This window comes from Telmatherina bonti (assembly GCF_933228915.1).
Source record: "Telmatherina bonti genome assembly, chromosome: 5".
Taxonomy (NCBI): Eukaryota; Metazoa; Chordata; class Actinopteri; order Atheriniformes; family Telmatherinidae; genus Telmatherina; species Telmatherina bonti.
The window spans coordinates 19,104,514-19,119,273 of record NC_136623.1 but is presented as its reverse complement, the minus strand read 5'-3'; the positions used below and the strand labels follow the sequence as shown (position 1 = coordinate 19,119,273).

The 14,760-nt window shown below is 38.1% G+C and overlaps 3 protein-coding genes across 5 annotated transcripts; 1 reads left to right on the top strand and 2 right to left on the bottom strand.

Moving 5' to 3' along the window:
- Positions 1-209: 209 nt before the first annotated feature.
- LOC306756014 (germ cell-specific gene 1-like protein) lies at positions 210-4,675 on the bottom strand (the record flags this gene model as incomplete). Its single annotated transcript, XM_079240632.1, has 6 exons — positions 210-582; positions 696-807; positions 936-1,088; positions 1,192-1,239; positions 1,460-1,642; positions 4,480-4,675. The coding sequence occupies 6 exons, from the start codon at positions 4,673-4,675 to the stop codon at positions 210-212; spliced, it is 1,065 nt and encodes a 354-aa protein (XP_079096758.1).
- Positions 4,676-7,361: 2,686 nt separating this feature from the next.
- Positions 7,362-11,923, bottom strand: atg12 (ATG12 autophagy related 12 homolog). The gene is made up of 4 exons (XM_079241001.1): positions 11,799-11,923; positions 8,694-8,830; positions 8,526-8,588; positions 7,362-7,545 (listed from the first exon to the last, which is right to left on the bottom strand). The coding sequence occupies exons 1-4, from the start codon at positions 11,890-11,892 to the stop codon at positions 7,486-7,488; spliced, it is 354 nt and encodes a 117-aa protein (XP_079097127.1). The 5' UTR covers positions 11,893-11,923; the 3' UTR covers positions 7,362-7,485.
- A 90-nt stretch (positions 11,924-12,013) lies between these two features.
- On the top strand, positions 12,014-14,742 carry isoc2 (isochorismatase domain containing 2). Of its 3 annotated transcripts, none has more exons than XM_079240998.1 (7): positions 12,014-12,089; positions 12,263-12,370; positions 12,749-12,873; positions 12,964-13,176; positions 13,348-13,418; positions 13,527-13,644; positions 14,618-14,742. In XM_079240998.1, coding segments are annotated over exons 2-7 (594 nt in total). In that variant the 5' UTR covers positions 12,014-12,089; positions 12,263-12,369; the 3' UTR covers positions 14,684-14,742. The 3 variants fall into 3 exon arrangements, with proteins under 3 accessions (XP_079097124.1, XP_079097123.1, XP_079097125.1); XM_079240997.1 differs by having other exon boundaries at positions 12,019-12,089; positions 12,260-12,370; XM_079240999.1 differs by having other exon boundaries at positions 12,019-12,089; positions 12,260-12,370; positions 12,736-12,873.
- Positions 14,743-14,760: the final 18 nt, after the last annotated feature.

Sequence of the window (14,760 nt, the reverse complement as noted above, 5' to 3'; positions counted from 1 at the left end):
GCACAGAGAAATATTCAGAAAAATCTATTATTGTGTTAAATTTTTTTTGATATGTCTTGATTTGATTGCTTTTAAGCATGATGACAGCATCCCATGTTCACAGGAAGTCAAAGTGCATGACCAAACAAAAGGGTCTGTTTGCAACTCAGAGATTCGGTCCTTCCTTCTCAGCTGTTCAGCCTTTTCAGTTTATGTGAGTAGCTGAACCTCTAACAAGGTGAATCGACTCTCTCCATGGCCTCCTCCATCTCATCTCTTTCTCTCTCGCAGTCCTCACACCCTTCTGGTCCACAGCCTCCCACTAAAACCAGTGTTGGTACATCCCCATTTCCCACGCCCACCACGCTGCCATTTGGAGCCCATGCCACGTCGATCATGCCGTCTGGGCAGTGCAAAAGGCCACTGACAGAGTAGAGCCCACCCCCTGGAACTACTTCATCATAGGATGGCGCGTGAGTGGCAGCTCTTGCTTCCTCCATGCGGATTCTCTGCTTGCGCCGAAGCTCAATAATTGTCTTTGTGTAAGAGTTGAGCGTCACCACCGCTGCCCCCATGCAACAACTAAAAGACACCCAGGCAAGGCTGTGGAAGAGAATTGAGATTAAATTAAAAGGCACAAGAAACTCTATACTATATTATGATCATATTATGTGCTTAAAAACCATGTTTTGATTCTGTTAAGAACACCCACTTACGCAAAAGACCAGCCATAATCCCAGGACTGAGGCCTCCAGTCTTTAGGGCCCACTATAACTGTCATCTGAAATACTGTGGTATACATCATATGTGCTACCATCCCAAGAAGACCTACAGAAGAAGGGAAACAAGAAAAAACCCTCAGGACACTTGGATGAATGGGTAAAAAGAAGATATTTCTGGCTGTATGTGAAAGTAATAAAAGGAAATAAATCATGTAAACTGAGGAAAAACCCCACCTGATAGAACAGTACAAATTGCTGCATAGGCATTAATCTTCAGTGCGTGCATTTCTTTATGGGAGCACAGGACGTCCAGCCACATGAGTAAAAAGCCCATTCCCAGCAGGCCAATGTATGTAAACTCCGAAATAACTGACAGCCAGAGCACACCTGCGACATATGGAAATGTCTACACTGTTATGAAATAGTAGCGAACCCCCATCACCCATCATCTGTGTGTATAGATATTAGAGATGCAGACTGCTGAGTTTACCTTGTGTTTCCCCTGGAGTTAAGTCTATGAAACTGCGACACACCTCCCCTGCCAAATGCATGCAAACATTTAGGCACAATTTTAAAGATAAAAATGTAATACCATTGATTTTCTAAATAAATAGGTTCACTGTGTGTATATATATATATATATATATATATATATATATATATATATATATATATATATATATATATATATGTATGAAGCCAGAGCACTTAGTATTGTTATTATTGTTGACAGGTCTGACAATGCTTATTGCTCTCACCATCATTCTGTTTTTCACAGCTCTCCCAGAAGCCAGTGTGGAAGTATCTGAAGGCAAACTTGTCTTCTCCTGTCTCCCAGATGTAGTGAACGGCATTGGCCAGCTGCCTTTGTCTGATCTTGGCCAGCTCTTCTCTCCTGGCTGGAGACAGAGTGCGGTTGAAGGGGTTCTGAGTGGGACTCTCTGTATGTGAAGACACAGGAGGAGGAAAGAGAAAGAAATATTTTTATGGCTCATATTTGCCCCAGATTTTTCCGTACGTGAACCCAAACATTCAATTTTCTATATTAACGAGAAACCTCTCCTGAATCAGTGAGACATGATTGATGAATTCTCTAATTTCCTCTGCAAGCGAATTTAAAAACACAGTAAAGGCATGTAGTGGCAAGAAGATGCACACAAACATGGGAGCATGGTCATTTTTCACTGTCAAAAAGGTGGCAAGTGAAGAGGTGTTTATAGGAGTTATAAGGAAAACTTTCTTTACATCTAAACATCAAGGGTGTGCAATGGATAGTGCAAGGAATACACTGCAAAGTAGACTCATTTCACCATCCAGCTGTGGAATGTTACATACCGCAGTCACATGCACCTATGTCAGTATCCCCTTCTTATGCCACGTGTGTTTCATAAATCAGGCTTTTCACACTAAGCATCACTGAAAGTAAATCGTTCTGTACAAGCTCTCAAAGTAGTGATCAAAATAATCTCATTGTGGATTAATCGCAATACACAACACACAGTGATAACGCCTTCTCCAGGGGTGAATATACCTGTGGGAGCTGCCATTACACCTCATAGATTAATACTAAGCTACAATAACCTGCTTTAGACGAACAAAAAGAGATTAAAAGACAAGAACAATCACTTTCTGTGGGTGAGGTGGGGGCCTGTCGATTTATCCAGTCAGATTAGTTCCAGGTATTGCTTGTACTTCACAGAGTGTAAAGATCATGAAATTTATCACTTGTGTAATCAGATTCAGCAGCCAATGTAAAATTTCTGAAGAGTCAGCACCAGAAGGGAATTTAGGAAACTTTGAGAGGAACAGGGTGACCACACACACTAATTACATCCATGACATAATCTTCTCTCTTCATATGCTTCATATGCAGCAAGGAGTTTTGAAATTTCAAGACATGATGGAAATATTTTGGGTGCATGATGTTGCTGTAATCACCTAATTTGTTCAGATATTAGATAAATTCTTAACTTTCAAAAGAAGCATCATCTCAAAGTTTCTCATAAACAAACCAAAAAACTAGACCAAGGGCCAGAAAACAAAACTTCAGAAGATTTGTTTTGCCAAATGGTGTTATTATTGCTAACTCCACGATGAGGTCATTACAGAGTCGGAAGTTCCAGGTCTGGTCATAGTTCTTAAAGCAGAAACATAATATTTTCTGCAGCACAGAGCTACCTGTATGTAAAACTGTTACCTGCAGCAGTGATGGGTGGTACCCTGTCAGTATAACAATAATTCAACATTTTGCCACAACAGCACAACGCCAAAAACATGAGGACTGTTGACTTCAGGTAGAATGAAACCCAAGCTGTCAGGGACAAAATGTGACATGCCTTATGAACATGTTGCAATGGAAAGCGGGATTAGTCACCAGGGAACAATTTGCACTTTACACTACTCAGTTTTCTGTACATGTGGTTTTATGCTTTCTTAGGTGGGAGACGGAGGTCTTGACATGGTGGTTTTGTTTGTTAAACATCTAAATCTTCAAGAAACACTCCAGTTCCTTTTACTTTTTATGTGTGCACATTTTTAGGAAACATAAATGCCTAAATGTCTTTCCCCTTAAACATCGACATGTTTCTTATTAATAAATTTCAGAGGGGATGAATTTCCCACATTAAGTATTTTTACAGTTGAATATATTTATGATACTCCTAAAAGTTAACAAATTGTATCATATGTTAGCATAATATGGCTGAAATATGAAAATGAAAACAGGTAAATTATTTCTATTATGTCAAATATTACAAGCAATTATTTCATTACATTTTGTAAGAAAAAGTTTTTGTGTCCTTTTACAAAGAACAGTTGGGAATAACCTCTCCATGTTACATCAGCTTGAAACCGGTTGAAGTGAGCTGACTTAAAGAGGTAACTTGTCTTTCCAAAATAAGTGGCTGTAACATCTCTTTGACCCAACATGGCACTCCTCTCCTCTTGCACAAAATCTGTCTTAGTGACAGAACACAGCGCCATGGGAGGACAGCCTAACCATCTCTCACCAACAAAAGAAAGCCAAGTACCAGGATCTGACTGATGAGGACCTCGCCAAAGGATGGCATACAACCCTATTTCCTAATGAAGCTGGCTGCCGTCATTTCCAACAACATCAGTGTTTTTTTCTTTTTCCAATAGAAGATGGGTTTGGCAGAGAGATATCTTATCACAGCTGAGACTGGCTCAACATGGTTGGAAAGGCTAATTTGGGCTTTGCTGCCCCACTCTGGTGAGATACAGGTTAAAAGGCAAAACATGAAGGTGAAAAAACTGCAATGCTTCCTCAAGAGCAGGGGTTCAAAAAGCCATTTACATTCCAGACAATGTGGCAAGAATCATCAAAACAGAGTAAACTGCAGCATATCCTGAAGAGCACCATCAATAGCTCCAAGTAGAGAAGCATCTCTGATGATTGTCTCTCTGGTTAAATGTTTTATCTTGGATTTTCATCTTGCAAAGGAGTATTTGAGCATGTTGCATAATTTACTATCATACATATTGAGGCGTTCTTACTTGTTACCCCTACATGCAAGCACAAAACACGTCAGTTTCTAAATGTTTCACTCAAAAACATCATGCAGCCCATGAAGATGAGGCTTTGCAAACTTTCTGTGGATACAAAACTTAATTACAACTTGGAAGAGGTGTAACTACAAAGACAATATAAATGTGTGTCCAAGGGTGGGTTACAAAGTAGTCTAGGTTGTTTTGTACCTAAATATATAGGTACAAAATAACTGCACAGAATAGCTTTTGACGTGCAGCATTTTCGTACCTGTGGTGTAAGGCTCGCTGTTGTTTTGACCACAGTTCTTCATTTTGACAGGCGACAGGCAGAGGGGCTTGACCACCTTGTGCGTGCCCTCGCACCAGTAGGAGGTGCAGAGTGCCAGGATGGAGAGGGTCAGAGCCAGAGTGGTTAAGGTTAAGGAGAGAAGAGAGCGAGAGCGGCGGGACATATGCTCCAGCATGGCCACACAAAATAAAAGGTTGGGACGGGGGACACCAGACAGAAATGAAATCGGAAGCAAGGACAGCAAATAGAGAAGGAGGGGGGGGGGAGGGGGGGGGGGGGGGGGGAGGGAGGGATGGCACGTGGAAATAAGATAAACAGGACAGACGGTACGACTGCTGCCACGGGTGTAATTGACAGGGTGGGGCCAGCTTTAAACAGGAGGTAAAAATAAATGTGATGTAACAGTAAATACCGAAGACAATAAAAAACAGCTGACAAAGTGACACTGCAACATGTGATTAGAAGACAGGAAGAGAAAGATGATAAGGTGGGAGGAAGCAGGACAGCATGCTCTGAAGCTGATAGGACAGATGGAGAGGGGAAAAAAAGAACAATAAGGGATTTAGGTAGACAAAGTGGGCACAGTGGGAGAGAAGAGTGGGATATAAAGATGTTACACCTCAATGCAATATATATTGATATTTATGGTAACTGATGTGTCCATAAATCCTTTGCCCTTAAGATTTTGATTTTTTTTTTCTCTGTCTGGAAGAATTAGATCAATATCAATATTCCAGAAAGCCAAGATGTCATGTAATCTATGAAATGAATATTTTACAACTAAAGAAAAAGTAAAAGTATAATAATTAAAATAATTAAATGTGGCTCGTGGAAGGAAGATGTCATTGTTGATTAAAATATAAAGAGACAATATGCAGGTTTTGAACTTTGTTAAATGTTCCTTCAGTCAACGCTGCAGTCCAAATGGTTCCAGGTGTTTATAAGGAGGAGGAGTAGGTAATGTTAACCAGGTTAATGTCTGTGTCCTTCCTGATAAACACAATCAAACAATAGGCTGGTGTTTTTACTATGAATTCTTCTGCTGTAGTTCAAGAGTTAAACCACATAGTGACAAGAAAAAAATAACAAAAACATCTGTTTTGCAGATATTATGAGTCATAGATTTAAATGAAAATTTTAACTGATAATCCCCAGAAATTCTACAATAATCTGTGTGTGTTAGAAGTATTTTAGTGTTAAGTGCAATCTGACCATAATGCCTTTTGGTCTCTCATGCAATGTGTCCCTGCCAACAAACAGCCCCCTGAAAAACAGCAGAAAAGTGATGAGACCAGTGAAATATAGGCAAATACACCAACATGATCCTTTGATAAATAACAAAAAATATCATAAGATTAATGACATAAAAGTGTCATTGATGCAGTTATAGTAAAATAGGCATAATATGGCCGTATCATTAAGTATGATGTGCAACTTTTTGAAGCTTGTAAGCTATGTAGTGCTTCATTGAACAGGAAGGTGTCTTGATTGGCCATTCTACACATGGAGTACATACTGAGACCCTTAAACTGTGCAGATGAATTGGTGCGCATTTTATGGCAAATTGTGATGAAAATAATGATTTGTACCTTAACTTTAACATTCATTTTCCTCATTAACTGCTGTCACTTTCATTACTTTAAACTTTTGCCCAGCATGCATATATTTTCAGCAGATCCAAACTCGGTACACCCCCCGATATTACTGGACTTCTCGTTGCTCCAAGCATCAACTTTAAGCTTGACAGCTAGTGGATTTATACCCTTTGAATGAGTCTTGAATCAATCAAAATTGCTCTGCATTCAGTCTTTAACAAACTCAATGACTGATGAATAAACCAAGAGGAGCTTAATAGAATTTATATTTCATTTAAAATTGCTCACATTATTTCTCACTAGTTAATTGCATTCAGTTGTGGAGCATCTGTTTTGGCTATATCAGTGACTTCCTCCCAGTAAAAGTAACATCTGTCTTATTATGACAGTATGGAACTATTATTCTTATGAAACCTCATGGCAGAAAACATTCAAAAGACAAAAAACTATTTTGTGTTCTTTATCAAAACAAAGCAAATCCGTTTTCGATCAGACATGATACAGAAAAGTAGATTTAAAAGGCGTTTTATCAGTCCTCACAATATTTTCCGATTACATTTGTTTACTGAAAAATGCCATATTATTCAGTTACTTTTAGATAAGTGAGAAGTACCTACCAAACATCTTTGTCTCTTCTTTTGCAGCGCTTCATTTAAATAATTAACTACTCTTGCACAGCAATATTATTATATTTTGTTCTGTCTTAATCACCCTCCGTCCCTACCGCCTACATGTGTCCAATCTCAACAGTTTTGATCATATAGAGTGAGCATCATCGGTCCTTACCTCTCCAGCTGCACTGTCCCCAGTAATCCTCCTGGCCAATAGTATTGGTAGCGATGTGAACTGGTGCAGCAGCTGAACGTTTGTCTCTACGCCAATATACTCTGTTTTCTGTCTTTCTTGGGAATTTATGTCACATACCCATCCTAAATCATGTAATCCCTCTAAGTCCATCTGTTACTGTAGTGCCCCCTCTCTTCCCTCCTGCCCACTTACAGAGGTGGTTCCCTCCCAACAACTTTCATCATCAGTTCCGAGTTGCACAGCACGAACATGTTGCCTTTTGCCAAACTCTTATTTATCAATGTGAAAGAGACAGAAGAAACCGTGACCCAACGCATTTGCCTGAATCACATTACATTAATAACATCCTCCCAAATCAATCAATTTGTGTTTAATTTTGACTCTTAAATGTTGCACTGCATAAATATACAAAAAAACAACAACAATGAAATAAAAGACTTGGAAAATTTCTATGTGGTCACAATAATTTATTTACATTTTATTTACTGAAAAAACGTTAAGAAAAAATAGCAAAAGAGGAAAAATATGCAGGTTGCCTGAGGGGTAAATTTAAAAGCGATATCAAAGATCGAGCTAATAGCAGTTAACCCCAGGCTTGAGATTTACAGTAGTGTAGAACCAGCTTGCCATCGCTGCCAAAGCACTGAAAAAGAAACAAAAACAGACAAGACAAGATATTTATGCAAATGTTAAACAATTACATTTGGGATCACTGTATGGTCAGACTTATGGAGATAAAGAAATTTTTTTTTTTTTTTTTTAAAAAAGGATATTTTTTTTACTGTAACTTTCAAGGTTTCATGGTTATACATGCAGAGATGCCCAACTGTGGTAATTAAAAGCTGTTGTTCTTTTTTCAGATGCGTTGCTACTTCAGATTAAATTGCTCTCTTAAAAAAAATGTTAAAGTTCTGAACAAGCCTGTTCATTAGTTATTCAGCTGATTCAGGTGTGTGTTCAAACACCTTAACATATAGACAGCAGTCCTCATGGTCAGGAGTTTAATATCCGCATTAAGACATTAATCAGCAGTCAAAGACTCCCTCTGCTGGTCACCTCTTGCAGGCTGAAAGTACAGGTAGGATGCCTGCATATTATATTACTGATGGAATATTTGATGGCAGGAGATTCCAATTAAGTAAAAGTTTAGATTATTCATGTGTTCCAACTTTCTGACCTTCATCTATTCTAACTTTTTTTCCTCCAATTTAAAAATACCAGTGTCTTTTAAGTCTCTGACGTCTGCATTGGATTTAAACTGATATTTTCACGGTTCACTTCTCCGCAGCCGCCTAGATCAGGGATAACTTTACAAATAACTGTATCAATAACAGGCTAAACTTATCTCTGAGTGCAATCATAATGCTACTATAGCTTTAAAAAATCCTTATTAGATTTCTGTACTCGCTAAATCATGAAAAAAACCTCTTGATATACACCTGTATGTTCTAATATTTGTGGGGAAAAAATGAGAAATTATTCCTGATATTATTCCATTTTTTGTGTAGTTATTTTTTTATGACAACATAAGTTCTGTCAAGTTTGAGGATAAGTTAAAAAAAGAACAAACACACACACACACACACACACAAAAAAAAAATAAAAAATAGAATAAATACTTACATCAAAGAGGACCCCTACTTCTTGATCTGGTGATGGTGCAAACGACTGATTAACATAGATGAACTGAAAATAAGCAGACATAGTAGATACAGTGAGGATTTTTCTTTTCAGTCACATCCCAGACATAGTTTGAGGAACCATGAAGCCAAAAGAGAAATTCATCCTTACAAGTTGCTCACTAGCATCAAGCTTGAGGAAGCGAGAAATGAACTGAGCGAGGGACTGCACCGTCCTCCCCTTGTCCACTGCCCACTTCTTTGTTTTCATTATGGGAGTGTCTCCCACTGCCTTCAACAGCACATCAACTGTGAAGATAGAGAAAACAAAAATGAAAGCAGCCGCTGCTGCAACTGTCTGATTCAGACAAATCTGAACTTGTAGTTGCTCAGAGGAATTTCTGACAACGTGCTTGACAAGGGCTGATGTATAACTTCAATACCGCATAAACTCTAACAGTGAGTTACAGAGTATACTAGAGAAAGATTTGTATTTACAATAGGACTCAGTTGTCAGGGGTTCTGCAAAGAGTACGACCAGAATTTGTCTAGAATTTGGATTTCAAACCTTTAAACTTCGAGGCTGCTTTGTTTTTTGTTTTTTTTAAATATCTTTGTTTTTGATTGAAGAATGTCATGAAGTGTCCTATGCTGAATATTAGTTTAGCTACACTTGCCATCTAAAAACCACCTCTTGCTCTCTTGATGCCTTGAAAACAGGGTTTTCAAAGAATGTTTCAGGATGCACGGCCTCTGATATTTTACAGATTGTAAACACATCTCTGGTTGCAGGTGTCTTCCTTCAGGCCCTAGAAGCGGTTATCATCAAGCCACTAATGGAAAAGAAAACTTAGACTTGCCACGCATTAACAGCTACAGGCTGATAATAAACTTGTCTTTTCTCAGTAACATTAACTCTTCCCCCTGACCTCTGCAACACTGATTCACTAACAGACTTCAAATCAAGACTCATAACTTATCTGTTTAGACAAGCCTACTCGCTTCATCCATAATTGCACTGTCTTTTAATGTCTGTTGTTTTAATTTGTTTTAGTGCTATTTTTATCATGTATAATGTAAGGCGACCTTGAGTGTCTAGAAAGGCGCCAAACAAATAAAATGTATTATTATTATTAACACTATAAAAGCTGTTTTTCAACAGTTACACAACTTCCTGACACTGAATAACTGTAATGATGTCTACCAGTCAGATTTTCAGCCACTCCACAGCACTGAGACTGCTCTTTTTAAGGTCTTAAATGACATCTGCTTAAGCACAGATGGCAGCAACATTTCAGTCCTGGATTTCAGTGCTACATTTGACACGGTTCACAATAACATCTTACTAGACTGGCTGACAAACTGGGTGGGACTCCTTAGCATTGCAGTTAATTGGGTTTAGTCCTATTTTAAAAGACAGGAACTACTTTATGTCTATAGGTAGGTAACTATGAATCTGAGTGAAATAAAATAACCTGCAGAGTTCCCAAAGATCCATTTAGGGGCCACTGCTGTTCAACATCTACATCGGCTCACTTGCTCAAATGATGAAAAACAACCAAATATGTGACCATAAATAAGCTGATGACAAACAAATCTACATAAACATCTCACCAGGAAACTAAAGTCAGGTCAGTGCATTGATCAAATCAAATTTTGGATGTGCCAGATCATCGTACAATTAAATGAAGACAAAACTGAAATCATATTTTTTTGGGCCAAAGAAGAAAGATTAAAAGTCAGCAATCAGCTCCAGACAGCTACTTTAAAAACTAATGACATACCCAGAAATCTTGGTGTAGTCCTGGACTTAGATGTAAATTTCATCAGTCACATTATGAGAGTTATAAAGTCACTTTATTATCGCTTAAATAACACGACAAGGATTAAAGGACTGATGTGTCAGCAATATTTCTAAAAAGGTGTCCATGCATTTTTAGTAGACTACTGTAATAATGTCTTTACAAGTTCTCCTAAAAAAAGTCCATCAGACAGCTGCAGTTTGTCCAGAAAGCTGGTGACGAGTCCTCAGTAAGACCAAGAAAGTTGATCACAAAACTCCAGTTCTCAGGTCTTGACACTGGCTTTCTCTGTCAAAGAATTGACTTTAATATCCCGCTGTTAGTTTATAAAGCACACAATGTTTTGGTCCAAAATACATTCAGGATCTTCTGGTACCCTCAGATTCCTCAGGTCATCAGGGCCAAAATCTACTTTCTGTTTCCAGAGTCAGAAGTAAACATGGCAGCATTCAATTTTTATGCTCCTCACATGTGGAACAAACTCCCAAAAAAACTGCAGGTCTTCTAAAACTCTCAGCTGTTTGATTTAATGCATTTTATCTACTTTTTAAAATCTTTTAATTTAATTTCTTCCATTTCTTTTAAATGCTTCCTACACTCCACTGTATTGCTTTTAATGTTTTTATGTAAAGCACTTTGAATTATCTTGTATATTAAATATACCCCAAATAAGCTTGCCTTGCCTTGCCTTTAAAACACCCTGCATGCAGTATTTGCATTAAAAAGTATATGTTCCAAAAGTAAATGCTGATCTCATCACAGTGTTGACTAAATTGTGAATCCTGGTAAACTATTTCTCTCTATACAGGGTACAACACTGTTTGTGCTGCAGATGTGTTTGCAGAAAATCTGTCTGCGCATTAATTTACGTTACAATGAAATAAAAGAAATGTGTGATAATTAAATCCAAACAAAAATGTTTTGACTTAGATGACATCATTTACAAAAAGAACCCCCTCATCTGAAGTTATAAAACACACAACTGTGTTAGGATGTCACAATATTCCTCCTTAGTTAAAAAAAACAAAAGTAAAAATCGAGTTTTAAACAAGATAAAGAAAAAAAGTACTTCAATCAGGGTATTTCCCTGATTGAAGTTTTCAGCACACATTCATTAGCATATTATGGAATTTTTATCTGAAATATAAAGATGCAGTTGACATAACATAAAAACATATTTGACGGGGTGTTACTATAAAAAATAATAATAAACTAAGTTACAGCAGATGTGATGTTTTTGCATTCAGTTGCTAGCAATAGCTTTAGCTATTTCCGCTTTGGCCATCACGTGATAAAAATTTCCATGTTTATTGGATAAACTGATAAAAAAGTATCCCTCTTATTGGCCAAAGTTTCTATCAATCATCTAACACGTCACATATCCGGAAATGTCTTCGCTTTAGCGAGAGAAGTAAAAGAAAAACGAGAAGTATTCACTACTTCCATACAAATGTAAAAACATTTAACGAACTTACTTTTTTTCTTCTCTTCGTTAGATGCGGAGTCATCAGTCAGTTGCTGTGACTCCTCTTTTGGCGTTTCTGTTGGAGATTCAGCATTGTCAGACATCTTCAGATGACCACCGTGAGCTACTGAATGGTTCCCACCCACCCGAGCAAGCAGGAAGATTCACGACAAACACTATCTGCTATTGGTCCAAACAAACGTCAATCTATGCACTGCGTAATTCTATTAGTCAACATGTTTTCAGGAAGGGGGGGCTTGTCATTAAACTGTTCTTGTGTTCGATCTCCGACATAAGCGAGGTTAGTTCATATTCTAACATAAGGTTATATTCAGAAAACTGTGCTTCTTTTATAATGTGTTGAGATACTCGTTAATTATTTCGCCAATACTCTCTTATACCATTTTCAGCTTGTCTTAAACACTGACTCCGCAAGCATAAAGCTAAATATTGTTTTGGTTTCAACTCAAGCAGGAGGAGTCACGGGAAATAAAACTTTAACCTGGCAGTTCAACTTTCCACTGTCCCCCTGAACTTGTCACCCATTCCTCCTACTTACATTTGTGCATTCAGTCAACAACAGTAAGTTATATTTCTAAGTATTAAGCTGAGGTCATTTGTCTTTTCATAGTTACAGTTTCCATGTCGTTTAATACTTTTGTATATTTCTGTACATTTTCATTTTCTTCAGGTCACATTGTGGTCAAGGCAATGCAACATGGAGAAAAACAGCCTTTTTCTGCTTTAAAATGCACAATTACAAACTACAAAAAAGCTGAAACATGATTTGCCTTGTCAAATTATAGTCTGTAATTTGTGATGAGGTTTATAGAGAGCTACAAGTGACCACTTTGTAAACGTATTCAGAGCTGAACAATTGACCTTGAGTATTTCAAAAGCTAGTTGCAACAAAAGTTCAAGTGTTCTGTGCGTTATTACCGTCTTAGTTCATTTTTGCAGTGGCAAAGATTGGCAGGCTCTCCACCCAAGATGCTGTACTTTTCCTGTGTGACATGCAGGAGAAGTTCAGACCCAACGTCTTCCAGTTTAACAACATTGTCAGCAATGCAGCAAGACTTCTCCAGGTTTGATTTTCTCATTATCTTGAAAACCAAACGTAAACAGTACGATGCACAACTAAAATTAAATGCCTGTGTCCACCCCCTCTCTTATAGGCCAGTCGTATTCTAGGCATCCCCCCAATTTTGACTGAGCAATACCCTAAAGGTTTAGGACCCACTGTACCAGAGCTGGGAGCTGCAGATTTGACGGCTCATGCTAAAACCTCCTTCACCATGATCATAGATGAGGTGGAGAAGGAGCTGCAGGCCCTTGGTAACCGAAAACAAGCTGTTCTGTGTGGAATAGAGGCACACGCCTGCATCGCAGTAAGATCACATGATTGTTATTGTTACATTATAGTTAAATTGCTGTGGAAGGTTATATAGTTGTACGGAAAATGTTACTGTGAAAATTATACTAAGTAATTGATTTTTAATAAAACGAATGGATGAAAACTTCTTCCTCCCACTCTTCTCTGCTCCTTGTCTTTTATTCAGTGTACAACATTTGATCTGCTTGAGAAGGGATTTGAGGTTCATATTGTGGCGGATGCTGTTTCATCCAGAAGGTATCTGTCAATTTTACCAAACGCTTTCTGTTGCAGTACGATATGACATTTGACTTTGTGTATTTCTTTTGTTTGTTTTTCTTCTACAAATGGCTCTTCTGTCCTCAGCCAGACGGACCGTTTGTTTGCTCTGTCCCGACTGAAGCAGAGCGGCGCATTCCTCACTACAACAGAGGGTGTTCTGCTGCAGCTGGTTCGAGACGCTAAACACCCCAACTTTAAGGAGGTGCTTGCTAAAGACGCTCTATATGTTTCAAATATGTGATCAATTTTAGTCTGTTTTCCAATAGAAAACAAATGATAGGCTCAAGGTGCCAGATGCACAAGCAATGTGGATGCACACATAATATGCAGACTTGAGGAAATCTGATACAGTTAAACAAAAATAGGTCTGACAGAATTTTCTGTTTTTTGGGTTTTTTTTAGATTGTGGGTGTATTATAATTAACTGATCACCTATTGATTTTAAAAGAGTACAAATATTTAAACATTGCACTGATTTTTCTTTTGATTTTCTGTCAAAAGATGGCTTTTTGTGCCGCTTCAGGCTCTTCAGACTGTACACTCCACAGACTGTGTGTTCATCTGTTGCAGATGAAGCGGGAGTTGCTGGTACTCCTCCTGCTGTCCTGGTCTCTCGTTTGTAATCTGACTTTTTCACCATTGCAGAGTTCTGTCAGTGCAGAGCTCATTGCTTCTGTTTGTAAGACCAGAACTTAAAGCACTAAATGAAATACATTTAGTTTTTCTCTAGCTTACTGGTTAAGGTCAGAGTTTTACATTTGGTAAAACTTCCCATCTTTGTTGTTGCTTTTGTAACTAAGTTTTAAAACAAACAATCTTTTCATATGCAAATGATTTGGCAATATTTAAGGGAGTGTCAACGTCCCTTCATGGCCGCAAACGTGCAGAAATTGGGTTTATGCTTTTGCATATTGCTTCACAGTGATTTTCTTTAAGTCATAAAAACATTTGGCATTATATTTCTGGTGAAAAGAAAGCACATGCACATTTTATCTTTGTTCATACACAAGGTTTTGTGCATCTGGTCCCAACTGATAAATTGCCAAAGGTGCGCCGCTTTATTAATTTATGTTACAAATGATGTTTTCATGTAAACAAGATGCATTCTATCCCTTATGACTGTTATTTCTTTATTTATTAACTTGACTAAAACATGTTATTAACTTTCTTGGCAGATCCAGAAGCTCATGATGCACCCGTCCCCTGACACCGGCCTCCTCGCCTTTTTCAGCGCTCTGTAGAGGGATCGTTCCAGTGTCCAGAACATTGCTGCTTCTACACAGTCTACACAACAATAAACAAGTTCTGTTGCTTTTAA

Coding starts and splice junctions, on each gene's coding strand:
- atg12 (XM_079241001.1), bottom strand. CDS start 11,892: ATGTCTGACAATGCTGAATCTCCAACAGAAACGCCAAAAGAGGAGTCA. Junction 8,831..11,798: donor TAACGAAGAGAAGAAAAAAA/GTAAGTTCGTTA, acceptor CTATCTTCACAG/TTGATGTGCTGTTGAAGGCA. Junction 8,589..8,693: donor TTGATGCTAGTGAGCAACTT/GTAAGGATGAAT, acceptor GCTTATTTTCAG/TTCATCTATGTTAATCAGTC.
- isoc2 (XM_079240998.1), top strand. Junction 12,874..12,963: donor ATGCAGCAAGACTTCTCCAG/GTTTGATTTTCT, acceptor CCTCTCTTATAG/GCCAGTCGTATTCTAGGCAT. Junction 13,177..13,347: donor AGGCACACGCCTGCATCGCA/GTAAGATCACAT, acceptor TCTTTTATTCAG/TGTACAACATTTGATCTGCT.